The sequence below is a fragment of the Rhincodon typus genome, chromosome 9 (assembly GCF_021869965.1).
Source record: "Rhincodon typus isolate 14 chromosome 9, sRhiTyp1.1, whole genome shotgun sequence".
NCBI classification, from domain to species: domain Eukaryota; kingdom Metazoa; phylum Chordata; class Chondrichthyes; order Orectolobiformes; family Rhincodontidae; genus Rhincodon; species Rhincodon typus.
The window spans coordinates 57,652,367-57,672,073 of record NC_063340.1 but is presented as its reverse complement, the minus strand read 5'-3'; the positions used below and the strand labels follow the sequence as shown (position 1 = coordinate 57,672,073).

At 39.0% G+C, this 19,707-nt stretch overlaps 1 protein-coding gene across 2 annotated transcripts in view; it reads left to right on the top strand.

Annotated features, from left to right (window-relative positions):
• rab3gap2 (RAB3 GTPase activating protein subunit 2 (non-catalytic)) overlaps window positions 1–19,707 on the top strand; it is a 92,667-nt gene that overhangs the window by 41,761 nt on the left and 31,199 nt on the right. For both annotated transcript variants that reach the window (XM_048600704.1, XM_048600703.1), the window contains exons 11-22: window positions 102–181; window positions 1,021–1,110; window positions 4,101–4,240; window positions 6,465–6,681; window positions 7,742–7,885; window positions 9,077–9,159; window positions 9,891–9,955; window positions 10,040–10,130; window positions 15,239–15,366; window positions 16,111–16,324; window positions 18,196–18,293; window positions 19,123–19,228. In XM_048600704.1, the coding sequence (XP_048456661.1) occupies window positions 102–181; window positions 1,021–1,110; window positions 4,101–4,240; window positions 6,465–6,681; window positions 7,742–7,885; window positions 9,077–9,159; window positions 9,891–9,955; window positions 10,040–10,130; window positions 15,239–15,366; window positions 16,111–16,324; window positions 18,196–18,293; window positions 19,123–19,228 (1,456 nt within the window). The remainder of the gene's footprint in view (window positions 1–101; window positions 182–1,020; window positions 1,111–4,100; window positions 4,241–6,464; window positions 6,682–7,741; window positions 7,886–9,076; window positions 9,160–9,890; window positions 9,956–10,039; window positions 10,131–15,238; window positions 15,367–16,110; window positions 16,325–18,195; window positions 18,294–19,122; window positions 19,229–19,707) is intronic.

Below are 19,707 nucleotides of genomic sequence, written 5' to 3'. Positions count from 1 at the left end.
AATTTAGAATTAATTGATTTACTAACAGGGAACGTAGTTGCAGCATTTGAAAGGACACTTCCATCACTTTGATAAAACATTTTTTGTTTATTCATTTGCAGGGTAGCACCCAGCCATTGCTATCGCATGTTGCTTTAGCAGTTGCTAGCAAGCTTACATCAGCTTTATTTAATGCAGCTAGGTAAGAAAGCAGTTTTCTTTGATTTTTCTTAAGATTAAATTTAAAGCAATTAAGTTACTGCTAGATTATTTTTGTTTCAATTTTGAAACTTCTTTGACTCGATAACCTTGATTACCTGTGTCTTCATGAATGCGTTATTTCGCTGCTCTGATTTAATCTTGAATTATCTTTGTTTTTGAATTGTGTTCTATTTAGGTTTGCATATTGCATGATTAATTTTTAGATGTGATGCATAGTTGTATCATCTTCTGGAGAAGACGAGACTGCAATTCATAATATCTCCTTTTCCAGTTAATGAACACAACTTACTCATCCTCTGTTCTGTTTCACATCCTAATGAGCTGTTTAAGTCCATCTGTTGTACTGGTCACATTTTGGCTTGTGTTGAATTGATGTTTCCCATAACCTTTTACCAGTTCTCCTGGATGTTGGGTGGAATAAATGTTGGATTATGCCCGTGTCTATAATACAGTTGTCCTTTATCAGGTCTTTCGTTACAAAAATATAACAAAGCATTTACATACAATCAAAAATATATTTAGTAATAGAATCTTGTATTTAGAGTAGAAATTTTAAATGTGTTGGAAAGGCTTTAAATAGAATTGTGTCACGAAAATGGCATTGTTCATAAGATTGGTAAAACATTTCAGGTGTTTCTTTCTATGCTAGTGCCTTTTCTTGGTTGGTTGATTAAGAATGCCAAGTGTTTGGTTCTTTTAACTCTGTAAAGGTAATATTTCAAATGACTGTTTGGTTGGCAGATTTATGTTCTGCATAAAGCTTGCCAGACACTGATTTTTTTTTTTTTTTTAATGAAAATTTCTTGGTGTGCTTTCTAGTGGATGGCTTGGTTGGAAAAGCAAGCATGAAGAAGAACTGGTGCAGAAACAGAAACCAAAAGTTGAGCCAGCAACCCCTCTTGCTGTAAGGTGGGTAAATGTGGCTTTAACAACAAAATAGAAGAAGGAATGTTAAGATCTCAGATATGTCACCTTTATCAGATGTTTTCCAACTGTTTGTAATAACCTTGTGAAGCCATTGTTTTTGCAACATGAACCATTATGGATAAAAGTCACCAGGAATACTGCAAGATATCTTACACAGGAGGAGGTTATTGTGTGTGTAAAAATGAGTAGAATTCAGAATTTATTCCTTCGTGGAATGGGTTTGTACAGGTTCTTTTGAAGAGCAATCCAGTTAGTCCTATTCCCTTGCTCTTTTCTCATTCCTGCAATTATTTTTCTTCACATATTTAGCCAGGTCACTTCTGAAGGCTACTCGTACATTGGTATCCCTCACCCTTTCAAGTCATGCCTTCCGAATCTAACTGTTCATTGTGTAAGTGGTTTCCTTCATGTTGCGCCTTGTTCTTTTGCCAGTCCCTTTTAAATGTGTTCCCTCTGGTCATCATTCTTTCAACATTAAGAAACCGAATAAATAAATGGAATCTCATTAACGCTTGAGGATTCTAAATACATAACAAATTGTTATGTATTTCAAATATGTTACAAATACATTCCAGTGGCCTCAGTTCCTTCATCCAGATCACTAATGTATAATGTTCCCAACACTGATCCCTGTGGAACTCAACTAGTCACCAGCTGCCATCCTGAAAAAGGCACCTTGTCGGAGGATTTCTGGAAATTCAAGTAGATCATGACCACTGGCTCTCCTTTGTCTAACTTGCTTGTTACCTCCTCAAAGAATTCTAACAGATTTGACAGGCATGACCTTCCCTTCCCTTGACTAAGCCATTTCCCTTGACTAAGCCATGCTGACTCAGTCTATTTTACCATGCAATTCCATGCACTGTGCAATCTAATCCTTAACAAGTCATTCTAAAATCTTAACAATGACTGAGGTCAGGCTAAAATGGCCTGTAGTTTTCTATCTTCTGCTTCCCTCCCTTCTTAAACAGCGGTGTTACATTAGCCATTTTTCTGCCCTCTGGGACCCTCCCTGACTCCAGTGATTCCTAAAAGATTATCATCAATGCCTTCACAATCTCCTCAGCTATGTCCTTCAGAACTGTTGGGTGTACTCCATCTGGTCCAGGTTATTTATACATCTTCAGATCTTTCACCTTCCCCAGCACCATCTCCTTAGTGATGGCCACTACAACCCCCCCTCTTTCCCCCTGACTCTGTTGAAGTTCTGCTGCTGTTTTCTGACGTGAAGACTGATGCAAAGTACCTATTCAGTTCCTCGCTGTTTCTTCCTTCCCCAATACTGCTTCTCCAGCCTCATTTTCCAATGGTCCAATGACTACTCTTGCCTCTTACCTTTTTTATACATCTAAAAAAAACTCTTACAATCTTCTTTTATCTTCATTAATTTCATTTTCTTCCCCATACTGCTTTTTTAGTTGGCTTTTCAAGGCTTCCCAATCCTCTGGCTTTGCACTAATCTTCACCACGTTGTATGCTTTTTCTTTTGTTTTTATGCTGTGCCTGACCTCCCTTGTCAGCCATACTCTCCTCATCTGCCCTTTAGTATGCTTTTTCTTCCTTGGGATGAATTAATGCTGTGCCTCCTGAATTATCCTGAAAATCTCCTGCCGTTGCTGCTCCACCATCTTCTCTGATAGGCTTCCCTTCCGATCAACTCTGGCCAGCTTTTCCCCTTCAAACTGCAGAGTGAATTCTATGATATTGTGGTTGCTGCCCCCAAGGGTCCCTTCACCTTAAGCTCCCTAATCAAGTCTGCATCACTTCGTTTTAATTGCCTGTTCCCTAATGGGCTCGACCATAAGCTGCTCTTTAAAAAAAAAACTCGTAGACATGGACGTTCTTGAGATCAGCCACGAGTCTGATTTTCCCAGTCCACCTGCGTATTGAAGTCTTCATGATTATTGTAATAGTGCCTTTCTTACATGCCTTTTCTATCCACTGGTTTATTTTCTGTCCCAAATCCTGACTACTGCTAGGAGGCCTGTATATAGCTCCCATGAGAGTCGTCTTGCTTTTAGTGGTTCCTGAACTCTACCTACACGGATTCTATGCTATTAGACTCTGTATCACATCTTGTTGTTGATTTAATTTCATTTCTTACTAATGAGGCAGCCCTGCTCCCTGTGCCCATCTGGCTATCCTTTTCGATAGGGCATGTATCCTTGGATGTTTAGTTCCCAGCCCTGATCCCCTTGCAGCCACTTCTCTGTGATACCCAAAACATTATCCCTGCCAATTTCAATCTGCACTGCAAGCTCCTTTTATCATGTTTCGCATGCTGTGCATTGAAGTACAGCACCCTCAGTCCTTTGTTGATTGCCCCCTTTTCACAGTTGTCTCCTTACATGCTGTGTCTGAAGTTAGATTCCTGACTCTTTCCATACTCTCTGACCTATTACTTGTTCTGGAAACTAATGATCTCTGCTGAGGCCTCCCCTGCTTTTAACTTTTTCTATAATTTTCTATGCAGCTGAACCCACTCCTTCACTGTTCAGTTTAAAGCCCTATCCTAGAAATTGGTTCTGCTATACCACCTGTAGCTTCTTAATGCATCGTGGCAACCATAGCTAGAAACAGTACTCCAGGTGTTGTCTGACCAGCATGCTACATAGTTTGGTGGGCTGTTCCTCTGACCTGTTTAAGTATTTCTTCACCTATTTATATGAATGGAAATGATTTGTTGTAATAAAAGCTGAAAGAACTATGAATGCTGTAAATCAGGAACAAAAACAGAAGTTGCTGGAAAAGCTCAGCAGGTCTGGCAGCATCTGTGAAGAAAAAATCAGAGTTAACGTTTTGGGTCCAGTGACCCTCTCTGAGGAAGGGTCACCACACCTGAAATGTTAACTCTGGATTTTTTTCTTTACAGATGCTGCCAGACCCACTGAGCTTTAACAGCAACTTCTGATTCGTTGTAATTTTGTCGCAGCTGCTAGTAAGCTGTGCTTTGTGTTTTATTTATTTTCTAGGTTTGGTATTCCAGACTCTCGTCGGCGTGGAGAAAATATTTGCCTTTCGCCTTGCAATACCCTGGCAGCTGTGACAGATGATTTTGGGCGCATCACTTTATTAGATGTGGCAAGAGGTGTGGCAATACGCATGTGGAAAGGTGAGGCTGACATTTTATCTACAGTTCTTTCAACAGTAATTGGAATATCAATTTCTCATGTTTTCAAATTTAAAGATTTAAATTTTAAGATTGAAGATTTTAGTTATCAATTCATGTGCTTATGATTATCTATTTCACTGTAAACAATAGTTTAATTTTCACTTATCCCATTGTTTTTCAATGAATACCGTGTAATTGTTGGTGATTAATTATCCTGCAAAATGCCTTGGATACTTTGTAGAAAGTATACAGCAGAAATTTCATTAATATAGTAAATTTTGTTTTCTAAAATGTAAACTTTGATTACATTAAGTCTATACACACGGTAGAAATAGAACATGACAAATTGCAAGTAGCTGACTGTGAACTGTATCCCACATGGTGATGCAGTAGTACAACAAGTCTAAGATTTGGGGTTCGTTTTATGACACGTCAATTGCAACTAATTATTTTAGTCAACCTGTTACATGTTGGACATATTATGACATATCAGGGCAGTTGGGACTTGAACCTCTGCCTTCTATCTCAGAGATAGGGACATTACCATTGTGCCATAAGACTCTTTTCAATTACCGTTATAAACTGAGCTTGAGAGGGCTGATCCAGAAGGTCCTTTAGTCCTGATTAGTTACAGAACCATTCCAGGCACAAATGTATTGTCACAAGTGTCTCAGAATTTATTAAGTTGGTCACAGAAGGTACAAAAGAATGATGCTCAATAAGGCAGTTGGTTTAGGCAGTGCACATCGGAACACTGGCTCATGACCTCTGGCTGACTGGGTGTATGTCTCCTGTTGACTGAAGTTCTCTCCTGTTTTCTTCCTTTATCTTTGCACACTCAACTGCCATGAGTTATGGCTTAAACCACTGGCCAGCTAACTCTGGCTTGCCAATGCATGGACAGCATGGAATAAGAATGTACGTATAATTCTGGATTGGAATGCTTGTCTTATTGATATCACTTCCTGCTCTCTCCTGACTAGTTCCTTGAGATGTCAGTCACTTAGCTTACTTGCTTCATGGATCTCTACCAACATAAAGAGGCACTAATATAGTTAACTGTGTGTCTGCTTAGAGGATATGTAGTGTCAAATTCTAATGGCCAGTGTTCTGATGATCAATGTTCTAACGAATACACTTTGGAATTTTCTAGAAGTCTTAAGTTTATCAGTATGTTTTAGTTCACTAAATTAACTACATTCACTTCAAAAAGACATTCCTGTCTATTTTGTTCTGGCAAACTAAACAAATACTACTTTACCAAGACTTGCACCTTGATTACTATACCAAAGTGTGTTAACATTGAGGTGACAAAATAATATTGCTAAGCACAACAAATTACAAAGATCAAAATAACCATACAAAATTCGTACAGAACTTGCATATTTAGGCTTGTCACATACTTTAAGTAACAAAAGTAAGCCAATTTAGGAAGTAGCTTTGGCTTGAAACCCAAAGCTGTTTTCAGTTCAAAGGACTTAACATCTGTTCTATCATAAATAAAACCATGAAACTGATATTTTATTGTACTTGTTTATTTTGATTCCAGGGCACATTACACTTCCCACTTACCACAGAGCAAATGTTGTGACAGAATGGAATTTTACAGACCACAATTGAACAAAACATTAATTTATTTTCTCATTTTTTTGGATCATGTCTCAATTACTGAAAGATCAACTTGATTCTACATAAGTAATGGTTAAATTTTGATGATTAGAATCATAGACTAGTTACGTGCAGAAGGAGGCCATTGGGGTCTGCCATGGTATATGCTAGCCCTCTGAAAGAACAGTTCACCTTGTGTCACTCCGATGTCTTTTCTCTGCAGCTCTGCAAAATTCTCGTTTGTATCGTTTGTAATGATTGTTTGTAAATGCTTCCCAAGCCAAAGTTAAACCAACTGGGCTGTTTGTCCCAAGGTTTCCTTTCCATCCTTTTGTTTTTGTTTTAATGTTTTCAATTCTCCAGTCTGCTGGCACTTCCCTTCAACCCATGTAATTGTATTAGAAAGAGAGCAGAAAAGATGCGTTGAGCAGCTGCATTATTGTACGCTTAGTCCTAGAACATAATTAAAAATCACCCTTGGTCCTAGGCAGGAGAGTGAAATGTGTAAAAGGTTTAAATAAAAGTTTAATCTTAAAGACAGTTCATTTGAGTTTGCTCGGACTGGATGCTCTTGCTCTGTTCTGTGTTTTGTTTTAAATTCTGTTTCGTTTGCTAGGATATCGTGATGCACAGGTTGGCTGGATCCAGGTTTTAGAAGATCTTCATGAAAGAGAAGCAGAGAAGAGCAACTTCTCACCTTTCAGGAGTCCTATAGGCCTAAGACGAGTGGCTCAGTTCCTGGTGATCTATGCCCCAAGGAGAGGAATCCTGGAAGTGTGGAGCACTCAGCAAGGTCCAAGGGTTGGGGCATTTAATGTAGGAAAATACTGCAGGTCTGTAAAGTGGAGCAATATCTGCAAATGGTATTTTTTGTCGCACCTAGTAAATGCTTTTTCTGCATGAGTGGATAGGTGAATGGAGCAGGTTTTCAATTTTAAGCATTTTTGTAACAGTATTTCTGTTAAACTTGAATATTGCATATTTTTAAGGGAGAGATGTGTGTGGGGAGAAAAGACTTCTGTCTTTAAAGGTGGTTCACGAAATTTTGACAATTTGTATTCCGCCATGGAATTGCATGCATTTTTCATGCTTTTGTTCCAAAAAAAAATTACTGAACTCAACGGAAACCAACTAAGGGGAAACCTTTTTTAAAACAAGTTTACATGTTATTTGGTTAAAATGACTCAATTGCTGATGAGCAATTTGAGAAACACTATCTTCTGAGTTAGGTGAAACTAATAGATCCTGTTCATTTGTGGGTTTCTTTTCCATCCAAATTAATTTTTATTTTTACTTTCTTGGGTGAAATTTATATTTAAACTGAAATGTGGCTTCTACTATTTTGAAGACATATACTTAATAGTACTGACTGACATGATTTTTTTTAACATGTAAATTTGATAAGGAATAAGGACAGATTATTTATTGCAAGAGTTTCTTCTCAACATGCAATCCTTTAAGATTGTGGGAATCAATGTATTGATAAAATTTTCAATGGTGAAACAGTTAAGAAGCACAGGTTTTTTTTCTACTGTGTGGAGAATTCCAGGCTAGGGTGCAAATTTCTTTTTCTTTGTGGAACAAATGTGAAGTGTTGGTGATTCAAGCAGGTAATTAGATTGAAATAATTGTTGGTGTTTGATGGAATTCAGTTATTAAATTTCATAAATGGTATAAAGATATGGGAATTAAATGGTTGAATTGAATGGGCAGACTAGACAGACCAAAAATCATATACTTTAAACCTTTTTTTAATGGTGTTCTTCAAAAACTTTTATTGCAGGTAGAAATATATTCACATCTGAATGTTTTGAATTATTTTCCTTCTGTATATTGTGAAATTAGATAGTATTCTGGATATTTTATAACTCTTTAAATGTGCCTTTTTTTTAGGTTATTGTATCCTGGATATAAGATTATGGGATTGAACAATGTGACCAGCCAGGGCTGGCAGCCACAAACCTTTCAGATTTGTCTAATTGATCCAGTGGATGGTAACGTGAAAACCGTTAATGTTCCTTTCCATCTTGCTCTTAGGTACTTTTGTTTCATTTTTTTCCCCACCACAAAAACTTAGAACTGAGAAATAGACAATTCAGTACAATGGATCAATGTTGGTTTTGTTACTGTATCAACATGTAATTCTGTTCCCTCTTGTTCGTGTATGTATGAAGCTTCCCTTAAATGCATCCATGTTATTTACCTAAGCTACGTCCAACTTCTCTTTCTGTAGAGAAGCTTCTCTTGAATTATTTTGAGTTGTTTTAAGATTGTTCTTTGTTCTTTGTTTATGACTGCTGGTTCTGAACTCCTCCCACATGTGAAAACATACTCCACTCAAAGTATCAAACTTCTTCATAGTTCTAATGATCTTTAGTGAGGTTGTCTTTTTGGCTTTCCTGAGAAGAGCCTGATTCTGACTGTCTTTCCTGATGCCTGTAACCTGTCAACTCTGATATCTTGCAACCGTTTATCCATTTTCCTACCCACTTCAGGCTACTGGGTTAATAACCAGTGTTGCCGAAGTAATAGCTGATATGTGATATGTGTTGTGCTGCTGTTTGAGTTATCTAGTTGGCTGTTTAGGCACTATTTCACAACCAAAATCCACATTTCTCCTCTCAGCTGTAATTACTAATGTTTATAGAGCGAAGACCAGCTAGGATCTTGTTTCACCACCTTATGACCATTACGTAGCAATTAGAACATTATAAATGGTAGGATAGGATGGCCTGCTAAACAAAATTGTACCCTTAGTGTGTAAATCAGTATTTATATCTTAAAATGCAAAAGATTCAACATTTTTCAAGACTGATATGACATTTTGAAACAATTACTGTAAGTTATTGATATGTGGAAGGAGTACTTTGTCCATATGTTTGGAGTTATTCAGGTGCAGTTATGTATTTAGAACTAAATATGTATGCTTACTGATACAAATTTAAAATATGTATTCTACTTAAGTATTTCTAATAAATAAAGCTTTCTGGGTGTTTGATTTTAATGGAATGAGACATCCTTTTTTAGAGACAAAAAGGAAATTGCTGATAAAACTCAGATGTGGCAGCATCTATGGGAAGAAAGCTGAGATGAATAACTTTTTCAAGCCTAGTGATTCTTCCAGCAATTTTTGTTTTTGTTTCAGGTCTGCAGCATCACAGTTCTTTATTTTATCCTTGTAATGAGTTTTTGAGAAAAAGGGCGACTAATGCACATACTACTTTTCAGTGATAAGAAGAGTGAAAGAGCAAAGGATATGCATCTGTTGAAGCGGCTGACTACTTTGTTGAAGGCCAAAGTGTCAAATCCAGGTAGTTACTGTATTTAACTGATTGTAGTTGTAAAGCATTGTTTATATCACCTAATCAAATAGTTTATGAGCACACTGGTCAGATTTTAGTACCTTTGTAAATGAAAATACAGTAGTAAAATGTTCAGTACAAAATTGTGAATTGCTGCTTTGAGAATGTCTTATTCTGATTAAGCTAGATTGCAATGTGCATGCAGGATTTTGTAACACTGATGTATTTGTCAAGATGGATTCATGTTAGCAACTTTGTAAATACAAACTGGCAGAAATGTAGACTTAAATTTTGTGTGCACATTAAATTCATGAACACAAGAGTAAGGCATTATTGCTTCAAATGAAATACATAGAAAAAGTTGGGTTCACATCACGAGGAGTTGAAAATTGTAGAACTTGATGCATGTTGCTGTTAGTATTTGAGTTGAGTTAATTCTGAATTTTAGTATATTGATACATGTTAATTGAAGCAGGAGCAAAAATTGCCTTGGAATAGTATTGTAAAACAAGCAAATCAACATCCATTATACGCAGCGTCAGGTATTTAATTCCATTGACTAATTAAATATCAGATGCTGCAGATAATGATGGCTGATTTGTTTCTGCCTGTTTTCACCATTGCCTGAGACTAATTTCTGTCCCATAATGTTTAGGTCAATAACTATACTTGTTGCTGTGAAAGCTTGTGTCTTCCATTTAATTAATTTTGCAAACTATTATTGTGTATCCATATTTCAGAAAATATGGAAACTGAAATAAAGATGCATCTTCTTGATATTAAATATCCTGCCATGAAAAAACAGGTAATTAAATCATCTTTAAAAAATAGTTTCTTAAACTCTTTTTCCTATTTTGTAATTTCAAGTTTTTTTTTCTTACAAATGCAGGCCTTAGAAAAAATGTTGGCGAGTAAAAATATCCCATTGTCCTGCTTAACAAATTTAATTCAGGCATTGTTGGACAGCTTAATGAATCAAGGTAGGTGTGAATTCAAATAAGTATATACCTGGAGTCCTCCTTTTTTTTTAAACATTGTTTTTCTCTATTCTTCACTCCGATTATATTGGCGAACAGTATTATTATATTTGCGTGCATCTTTTTTGTGATTTACCTGATTATTAAACAAAATTTTGTGGTAAGACATTTGTAAATGTTGGTCATGTTATTGTGTATTTTGATTCTTGTTCTATACCACTTAACCTGTAAACTGCTTGATTAGCCTGTTCCCACTCCCCTTCTTGGCCTCATGGGTAGTTTATATGTATAGTAGCTACGCCAATCAATAAGTTGCATGTTGGAGTTTCGGGACCTTAGATTGATTTGTTATGTTTTGAGGATTTTTCATTCAGTATCATGGGTTACTTTTGTAGGCATTCTTCAAGTTTTCTACAAACTAGAGTTTGTCTCTTCAAGTCTAAAATTTTGGTGACTGTAGTAGAATCTGAGAGTACAGAATCTTTTAACATAGAGTAAATCAAATATCATTATTTCTAAGATAACAAGGTGTAGAGCTGGATGAACACAGCAGGCCAAGTAGCATCAGAGGAGCAGGAAAGCTGACGTTTTGGGCCTAGACCCTTCTTCAGAAATGGAGGAGGGGAAGGGGGTTCTGAAATAAATAGGGAGAGGGGGGAGATGGATAGAAGATGGACAGAGGAGAAGATAGGTGGAGAGGAGACAGACAGGTCAAAGAGGCGGGGATGGAGCCACTAAAGGTGAGTGTAGGTAGGGAGGGGATAGGTCAGTCCAGGGAGGACGGACAGGTCAAGGAGACGGGATGAGGGTAGTAGGTAGGAGATGGGGGTGGGGCTTGAGGTGGGAGGAGGGGATAGGTGGGAGGAAGGACAGGTTAGGGAGGTGGAGACAAGCTGGGCTGGTTTTGGGATGCGGTAGGGGAGGGGAGATTTTGAAGCTTGTGAAGTCCACATTGATACCATTGGGCTGCAGGATTCCCAAGTGGAATATGAGGTGCTGTTCCTGCAACCTTCAGGTGGCATCGTTGTGGCACTGCAGGAGGCCCAGGATGGACATGTCGTCTGAGGAATGTGGGGGGGGGGGGGGGGTGAAATGGTTCGCGACTGGGAGGTGCAGTTGTTTAGTGCAAACTGAGCGTAGGTGTTCTGCAAAGTGGTCCCCAAGCCTCCACTTGGTTTCCCCGATGTAGAGGAGGCCACAACGGGAACAGCGGATACAGTATACCACATTAGCAGATGTGCAGGTGAACACCTGCTTGATGTGGGACGTCTTCTTGGGGCCTGGGATGGGGGTGAGTGGGGAGGTGTAGGGGCAGGTGTAGCACTTCCTGCGGTAGCAAGGAAAAGTGCCGGGTGTGGTGGGGCTGGAGGGGAGTGTGGAGTGGACAAGGGAGTCCTGGAGAGAGTGGTCCCTCCGGAAAGCAGATAAGGGTGGGTAGGAAAAAATGCCTTTGGTGGTGGGGTCGGATTGCAGATGGCGGAAGTGTCGGAGGATGATGTGTTGGATCTGGAGGTTGGTGGGGTGGTACGTGAGGACTAGGGGGATTCTGTTTTGGTTATTGTTGTGGGGAGGGGGTGTGAGGGATGAGTTGCGGGAAATGCGGGAGGCACAGTTGAGGGCGTTTTCGACCACTGAGGGGGGGATGTTGCGGTCCTTGAAAAACGAGGACATCTGAGATGTTCGGGAGTGGAATGCCTCATCCTGGGCGCGGATGCGACGGAATTGGGAATAGGGGATGGCATTTTTGCAGGAAGGTGGGTGGGAGGAGGTGTATTCTAGGTAGCTGTGGGAGTCGGTGGGCTTGAAATGGATATCGGTTTCCAAGTGGTTGCCAGAGATGGAAACAGAGGGGTTCAGGAAGGAGAGAGGTATCAGAGATGGTCCAGGTGAACTTAAGGTTGGGGTGGAAGGTGTTGGTGAAGTGGATGAACTGTTCGAGCTCCTCGTGGGAGCACGAGGCGGTGCTGATACAGTCATCAATGTAACGGAGGAAGAGGTGCGGTTTAGGGCCAGTGTAGGTACGGAAGAAGGATTGTTCCACGTAACCTACAAAGAGGCAGGCATAGCTTGGGCCTATGCGGATACCCATGACCACCCCCTTTGTCTGTAGGAAGTGGGAGGAATTGAAAGAGAAGTTGTTGAGGGTGAGGACGAGTTCGGCTAAGCGGATGAGGGTGTCGGTGGAGGGGGACTGGTCGGGCCTGTGGGACAGGAAGAAGCGGAGGGCCTTTAGGCCATCTGCATGGGGAATGCAGGTGTATAGAGATTGGACGTCCATGGTAAAGATGAGGTGTTGGGGACCGGGGAATTGGAAGTTTTGGAGGAGGTGGAGGATGTGGGTGGTGTCACGGACGTAGGTAGGGCGTTCCTGGACCAAGGGGGAGAAAATGGATCAAGATAGGTGGAGATCAGTTCGGTAGGGCAGGAGCAGGTGGAGACGATGGGTCGACCAGGGCAATCAGGTTTGTGGATTTTGGGAAGGAGATAGAAGCGGACGGTGCGGGGTTGGGGTACGATGAGGTTGGAGGCTGTGGGTGGGCTTTTTCTTTAAGATGAATGAATAATACTGTTTAAAACTGGTGCAGCCTTGCATATTATAATTACATAAAAATTAAGTAAGTGTTCATTACAAACAAAGCTTTTAAATTAACTGCAAAGTTTAATTAATGACCATGTCAAAAAGTATTGGAGAATCCAAGCTGAATACTGAAAAATGGAGTACCTGTAATGGAAAATAGGAGCAGCAAAGAGAGTGTGTGAAAATGTTAATTGGTGGGTAAAGAAAAGGTAACCCACAAGTCTTCTATAAGCATTAAATGTTAAAACAATTTTAAAGGAAGAGTCAATATTTTTAATCAACCTGTTCAGGGATATTATATCTTACCTCTGGTGGGGGTGGAACTTGAATCTGGGCCTTCTGACTCAGAGATAAGGACATTACCACTGTGCCATGAGAGTCCCTTTAAAGGAAGAATATTGAAGGAGTACAAATGATACCTGTTCCAAAATAGGGAGGGAGCAAACTTGGTAACTGTAGACCAGTCAGTCTCATGTTAGTGGTAAGGAAACTTTAATTCAGGACAATATACTTGGCTTAATCAGGAACAGTCGGCTTGGATGAGTTGAAGACAAAGCATGTGTTTAATTTATAATTGAATTCATTTTTGAAATAAATGTCAATGAGGATAATATGGTTAATATTGCAAGCGTTCCATCTCAGTAGCAATCCTACTTTTAAACCAGTGCAGTACTTGGAGTGATGCGTTATGAGAGTCGTTGTATTTGAGATGGGATGCTAAACCTAGAGCCCTGGCACAACAGAAGATTCCATGGCATCAGATTGATGAAGAGCAAGTAATTATCCTTGGTATCTCTGTCAATCTCTATAAGCCCATCAACAAAACAGATTGTCTGCTCAGGATCACATCAATATTTGCAGGAGTTTCTGTGCAAATTAGTTGCATGGTTCCTACAATATCTGCATTTCTGATTTTTCTGATGAAGGGTCTAGGCCCAAAACGTCAGCCTTCCTGTTCCTATGATGCTGCTTGGCCTGCTGTGTTCATCCAGCTCTACACCTTGTTATCTCAGAAATTCCAGCATCTGCAGTTCCTACTATCTCTGCATTTCCAAAGTAGTTTATTGGTGATTGTGAAAAATTCTACGTAAATACACTTTTTTCTCTTTTAGTATATGACTTTTGCTAAACTACCACATAATAGTGTTAGCAGGATTAAAGCTCATGGGTTTAAAAGCAATGCGACGGTGTGGATACACAGTTGCCTGTCGGACAGAATGCAGAAAATAGTGAATAATTCTGAAGGAAAAATCCTTGTATATAAAGGTCCCACACCCACTTATTACCATAGTCAAACCACTGCTCTTTTTTTGCTATAAATTTATGTGCAGAAGACCAAAGTTCAGTTCATAATTTCAAAACTTGGAGAGAGCACTTAACTCTAACAAGTGGTGGACTGTGAGAAGGGTACTAGCAAATTTCAGGAGGACATGGGCAGACACAAGGCAGGTGACATTTACTGCAGATAGATCTATTTTGTTAGAAAATGGGCAAGTTAAACTAAATTGTACAATTATGACAGACTCATGGAATTGGAGCATTGCTGCAGAGATCTTTGAGGACAAATTACTACTATTCAAAAAATCAACCAAAAGAATCCCTCTCTTTATAATTAGAGGCACAGAGTAAAAGCAAGGAATTATGTTCAATGTTAAACCTCAGTTGGAGTATTGTGATTTAATCCTGGATGCCCATTTAAGGGGCAACAACATTCTTGAGCTGATTCCTCACAACCCTGCATGTACCTTCTTTCTGAATGTGTAAAATATACAAAAATTTATGGTGAAGAAGGCTACCATTCTACTTGTTATGCCACCTAGCCTAAATCTGTTTTCCAGCACTGAGGGCAATGGGACTTCATGTGCATGGCCTGGTCATGGCAGCTGAACATTGACAGGTTATTTGATCAGAGAGTCATAGAATCCCTATAGTGTGGAAAGAGGCCATTGGGCCCATTATATCCACACTGACCCTCTGAAGAAACAGCCTACCTTATCCCTGTAACCCTGCATTTCCCATGGCTAATCCCTGGACACTGGGCAACTTAGCATGGCCAATCCATCTAACCTGCACATCTTTGGACTGGGAGAAAACCAGAGCACCTGGAGGAAACCCATGCAGACACTGGGAGAATGTGCAAATTCCACACAGACTGTCACCTGAGGGTGAAATCAAACCCAGGTCCCTGGCTCTGTGAGGCAGCAGCGCTGACCACTGAGTCACCATGTTGGGGACATCACAGCCGAGCGTGATTCTTGACTGGTTTGCACTTTCCTCAGAGGTTACTTGACAGTAAGGAGGGACCAGAACCCTTGCCGATTATTCCAGTCTCCATAATGACACTGTTTTCTTTGTGTGAGATCTGCAATTCCAGTACACACCTAGGATTAAATGTGGGTGCAGCTATGCATGCTTTTCTTGATTGTGCTGCTCAGCACAGTTATTTTTGACATGAAAATGGTCAGCAAAGTATGTATAGTGGGTTGTCAATTCTATATTGAATGCACCATTTTCTCCCATGTGACTTTATCAGATCCTGAAAGTGTGGATGAAGGATTGTTGCAATTTTGTCTCAGCCAGCTGAAACTGCTTCACCTTTATACGTGTGTGGACAAGCTCAACTCTAAAGATTTGGAGAATGGTGTAGCCAAAACTAGCGATGTAAGTAAAAAAAACAGAAGTTGCTGGAAAAGCTCAGCAGGTCTGGCAGCATCTGAAGGAAAAAAAAGTCAGAGTTAACGTTGCTGGTCTGGTGACCCTTCCTCAGGACAGCACAATTGAAGGACCAAAGTGGGGTACAAACATTTTGAAAATAGTATGACAGAGGAGTTTCACCTCTCTTTGGGGTTTGGTTAGCATCTGTGAATGGAGAAGGGCTGAACAGTACACATTGCAGGAAAATTTTGCATGTTTAAAAAGATAGCAAATCTTGACAAATGTACTTAATAAATCAACTTAGTTTTATGTTAGTACTGCTGTCTAGAAAATAACCCATTCTGAGGAAGGGTCACCGGACCCGAAACGTTAACTCTGATTATTTTTTTTCGTAGATGCTGCCAGTCCTGCTGAGCTTTTCCAGCAGCTTCTGTTTTTGTTCCTGATTTGCAGCATCTGCAGTTCTTTCGGTTTTTATTTAGCAATGTGAGTAATTGTGTGAAGGTAAATTCAGTGTGATTGAATGTAAATAGTGTTTAAATTGTAAAGGTAATTTTAAAAAAAACTGGAATTTAATTTATACTTTTTGTTAGCATGTCTTCAGTGAATGTTTCCTCGAGTATGTTTTGCTTCCAGAGGAGTGATTATGCCATTAGAAAACACTGGAAACATTAAACCTTTACAGACAATAGTTAACACTAACCTCCCGTTTGTTCCTTTTCGCATTTTTTGATGTTGTTTTGTTGGCAGGACCTGGCTACTTTGTTGCGACTAGAGGAAAGGGAAGTTGTAAAAATTCAAACACTGCTGGATAATTATAGACAAGGAAACACCAGAAGTACGGTTCATTTTGAGGAGGACAAAAACTATAAACTACCAATCCAAATGTTTCTGGAATATCTTGAATATGAAAAAGAAGTAGTCAATGTGAAGAAACTAAGTGAAGATGAGTGTGTGGCTTTGGGTAAGTATGCATAAATAAATCTTTGTGACTTAGGAACGTTTAGATGCTCTGTGTTGTTCACAGGAATGGATACAAAATTATTGCAGAAAAATACACCCACTTGCTATTTATCACTAAGTTTTTCTGATAATAATGTTCTGCTGAAAAAGCTAATCATTGTGAATATATTCTAGAAAGCAGTACTAACATTAAACTAAGTTGATTTATTTTGGAAGACAGTGGAGGTAGTGGTAATGTCACTGGGCACGTGATCCAGAATATCAGGCTATCATGGCAGCTGGGGGAATTTGAATTCACTAAATTACTCTGGAATAGGTATCTCGGTAATGGGTTGTAAAGCTAATGTGACTCATTAATGTCCTGAAGGGAAGGAAATCTTATATTTTTTTTACCTACATGTGACTCCAGACCCACAATGGTGTAGTTCACTGCCCTTTGAAATGCCCTGAAAGCACAAAGTTCAAAGTCAGTTAGGGATGGGCAGCTGATGCTGGCATTTGCAATGACATGCACATTGCGTGAAAGAATTTTAAAAAAATAGAAACTAATATAGTATATCCATATCTATATGTAACTTAAGTAGAAGTTGTGATTGTTTTTCATTCACAGGAATGAGGGCACTGCTGGCTAGGCCAGCATTTATTGCACATCCCTAATTGCCCAGAGGGCAGTTTAAGAGTCAACCATATTGCTGTGGGTCTGGAGTCACATGTAGGCCAGACCAGGTAAGGACAGCAGTTTCCTTCCCTAAAGGACATTAGTGAACCAAATGGGTTTTTCCAGCAATTGGCAGTGGATTCATGGTCATCATTAGACTCCTAATTCCAGATTTCTTTTCTCCACATCGAATTCAAATTCCACCATCTGCTATGGTGAGATTTGAACCCAGGTCCCCAGGACCTTACCAAGTTTCTGGATTAATAGTCTAGTGATAATGCTACTAGACCATTGCCTCCCCTATATGCAAATTAGTTTCATGGCATGTCATGACATAATGCTACAACACAAGATTTTGCTCCTTTTTTCTGTCTAATAGATAGTACAACACAATTCAAGGACCAAAGTGGGGTACAAACATTTAAAAATAGTATGACGGAGGAGTTTCACCTCTCTTTGAGGTTTGGTTAGCATTTGTGAATGGAGAAGGACTGGACAGTACACAGTGCAGAAACATTTTGCATGTTTAAAAAGATAGCAAAACTTGACAAATATACTTAATGAAACATTATTTGTGTTGCCACAGGTAAGGATTAGTGAATTTTTTGACAGACTTGCATAAGTAAATTGGAACAAAAACAGAAGTTGCTGGAAAAGCTCAGCAGGTTTGGCAGCATCTGTGAAGAAAAAATCAGAGTTAACGTTTCAGGTCTGGTGACCCTTCCTCAGACCTGCAAGAGTTACCAGACCCAAAACATTAACTCTGATTTTTTTTCTTCATAGACGCTGCCAGACTTGCTGAGCTTTTCCAGCAACTTCTGTTTTTGTTCCTGATTCACTGCATCTGCAGTTCTTTCAGTTTTTTTAACTAAATTGGAAACTAGCTTTGATTATGCATTATAACTTATGGTCTGAACTTGCCTCTCTTTAGGTAATGCAGCATCCCATCTAATTCAATTACTTGGAAAATGTCAAACACAAGATTTATAAGATATACAAGATATTTATACAAGATTTATATGTGCACATTTTTTCCTCAGTGCTCTAAGTTATGTCTATAAATTGTTCTTGTGTGCTTTCATTTGGCATATTTGATGGCTTGTCTTTATTACAGTTAATGTAAACTGCTTGGTATTGGGTGAAAAATATAATAAGAGTTCAGCAGTCCAACTGAAATGAAATTTATATGTTCTTTTTTTTTTCTTTTGTTGCAGGAGATTTCTTTTTCTGGAAGTGTCTCTGTGGGGAAAGCTCTGCAGAGGAAGTGTGCCATTTGCTGGAGTCTGCAGGAGCCAGGCCTCAACAATTCTTGGTAAGTTTCTGGTACATGCAGGTTCATGAGGTAAATAAATTTGTCTTTACTTCATCCACATCAGAAGATAAGTGAAAAAGAAACCCAGGTTTATATTTTTTGTTATAAATCCCAGCTCTGTATTTGTTGCCAGTTTGTGAAATGGTATTAATAGGATGTAAAACATGAACTGGCTGCGAAGAAACCCAGCCCACAGCAAACAAAAATTGCTAGCAGGCATGTCTGGGAAATAACTCTATTCAATTTACGTTGAGCTATGAAACATTATGCTTAAAGGTCTATGACGGTACTGAGCAACCATTTCTATTGCGGTTCCAAAGGTTCAAACCTGTCAATTCCTCTCTTGTTGGAAATTGATAGAATTCAGTAAATAATTATCCATGAAAATAATAAATTTTCCTTTAGTGTGGCATTATCTTTCCATGATTTATCAAGGAAACAGTGGTAGTACTGAATATCATTGATTCCAATGACTCTTCTGATGGGAAGTTTCTTAGCAAAGTATTTGTTAATATATTACATACCAAGTTTTAAATCAGCCACCAAAGTCTTTACCGTTTTGATGTATATTATTTGATTTCATATTAGTATAATGATTTAATAGCCACTTTTTTTCCTCCTATATATTGTAGTTTAAATCATATTGAAATCAATTAATGAATATTCCCCTCACCAGCAATGTTATGGGATTAGGGTTATATACTTCATTGTCAACATTGGAGTATGATAATATTTGACTTATTTTACTATGACTTGGAGATAACACAGTAGACAGTCACAGAGCAGCTTTAATGACAAGTATTTTCTTTGTCTTGCTGTCTGTCTCCAGACTTTACTTCTCAGTATGTGGCTGTTTAAAGAGAGAGAAATTCTCAAGAACCAGGATTCAATTCACTACCTCCACGTTACGTTGTCTGTCTTAAACCAGATGAAAGGTAAGGTGTTGATTATTCATTATCAATAAGTAACTTTGTGGTTTATTTTTAAAAACAAAGTGCTGGAGAAACACGGCATGTCTGGCAGCATCTATGGAGAGAAAAACCGAGTTAACCTCTGGACTCAAAATGTTAACTGTCTACAGATCTGTTGAGTTTCCACTTACCTGGCTAAACGCAATTTCAGAAACACTTAGCTATTGTTCTCTAGGGCAGAGGAGCTCACTTGCTACTGGATTTGCTATCAGCCTCTCCATTACGGTCACACTGTGGCTGCTGTATGCACTGTACAGGATGCACTGAAACAATTTGTCAAACTTCGTTCAAAAGCAGTTGCCTTTTTTTCAGCCTCTCATTAGTAAAGAGCACAAAAGCAGTAGTGCAGTACTTTCAAGCTTCTGTCAAATCACATGCCATCCTGTTTTGAATATACACCATTGTTTGCCAATTCTGTGTCAATATTTTGAACTCATTATCAA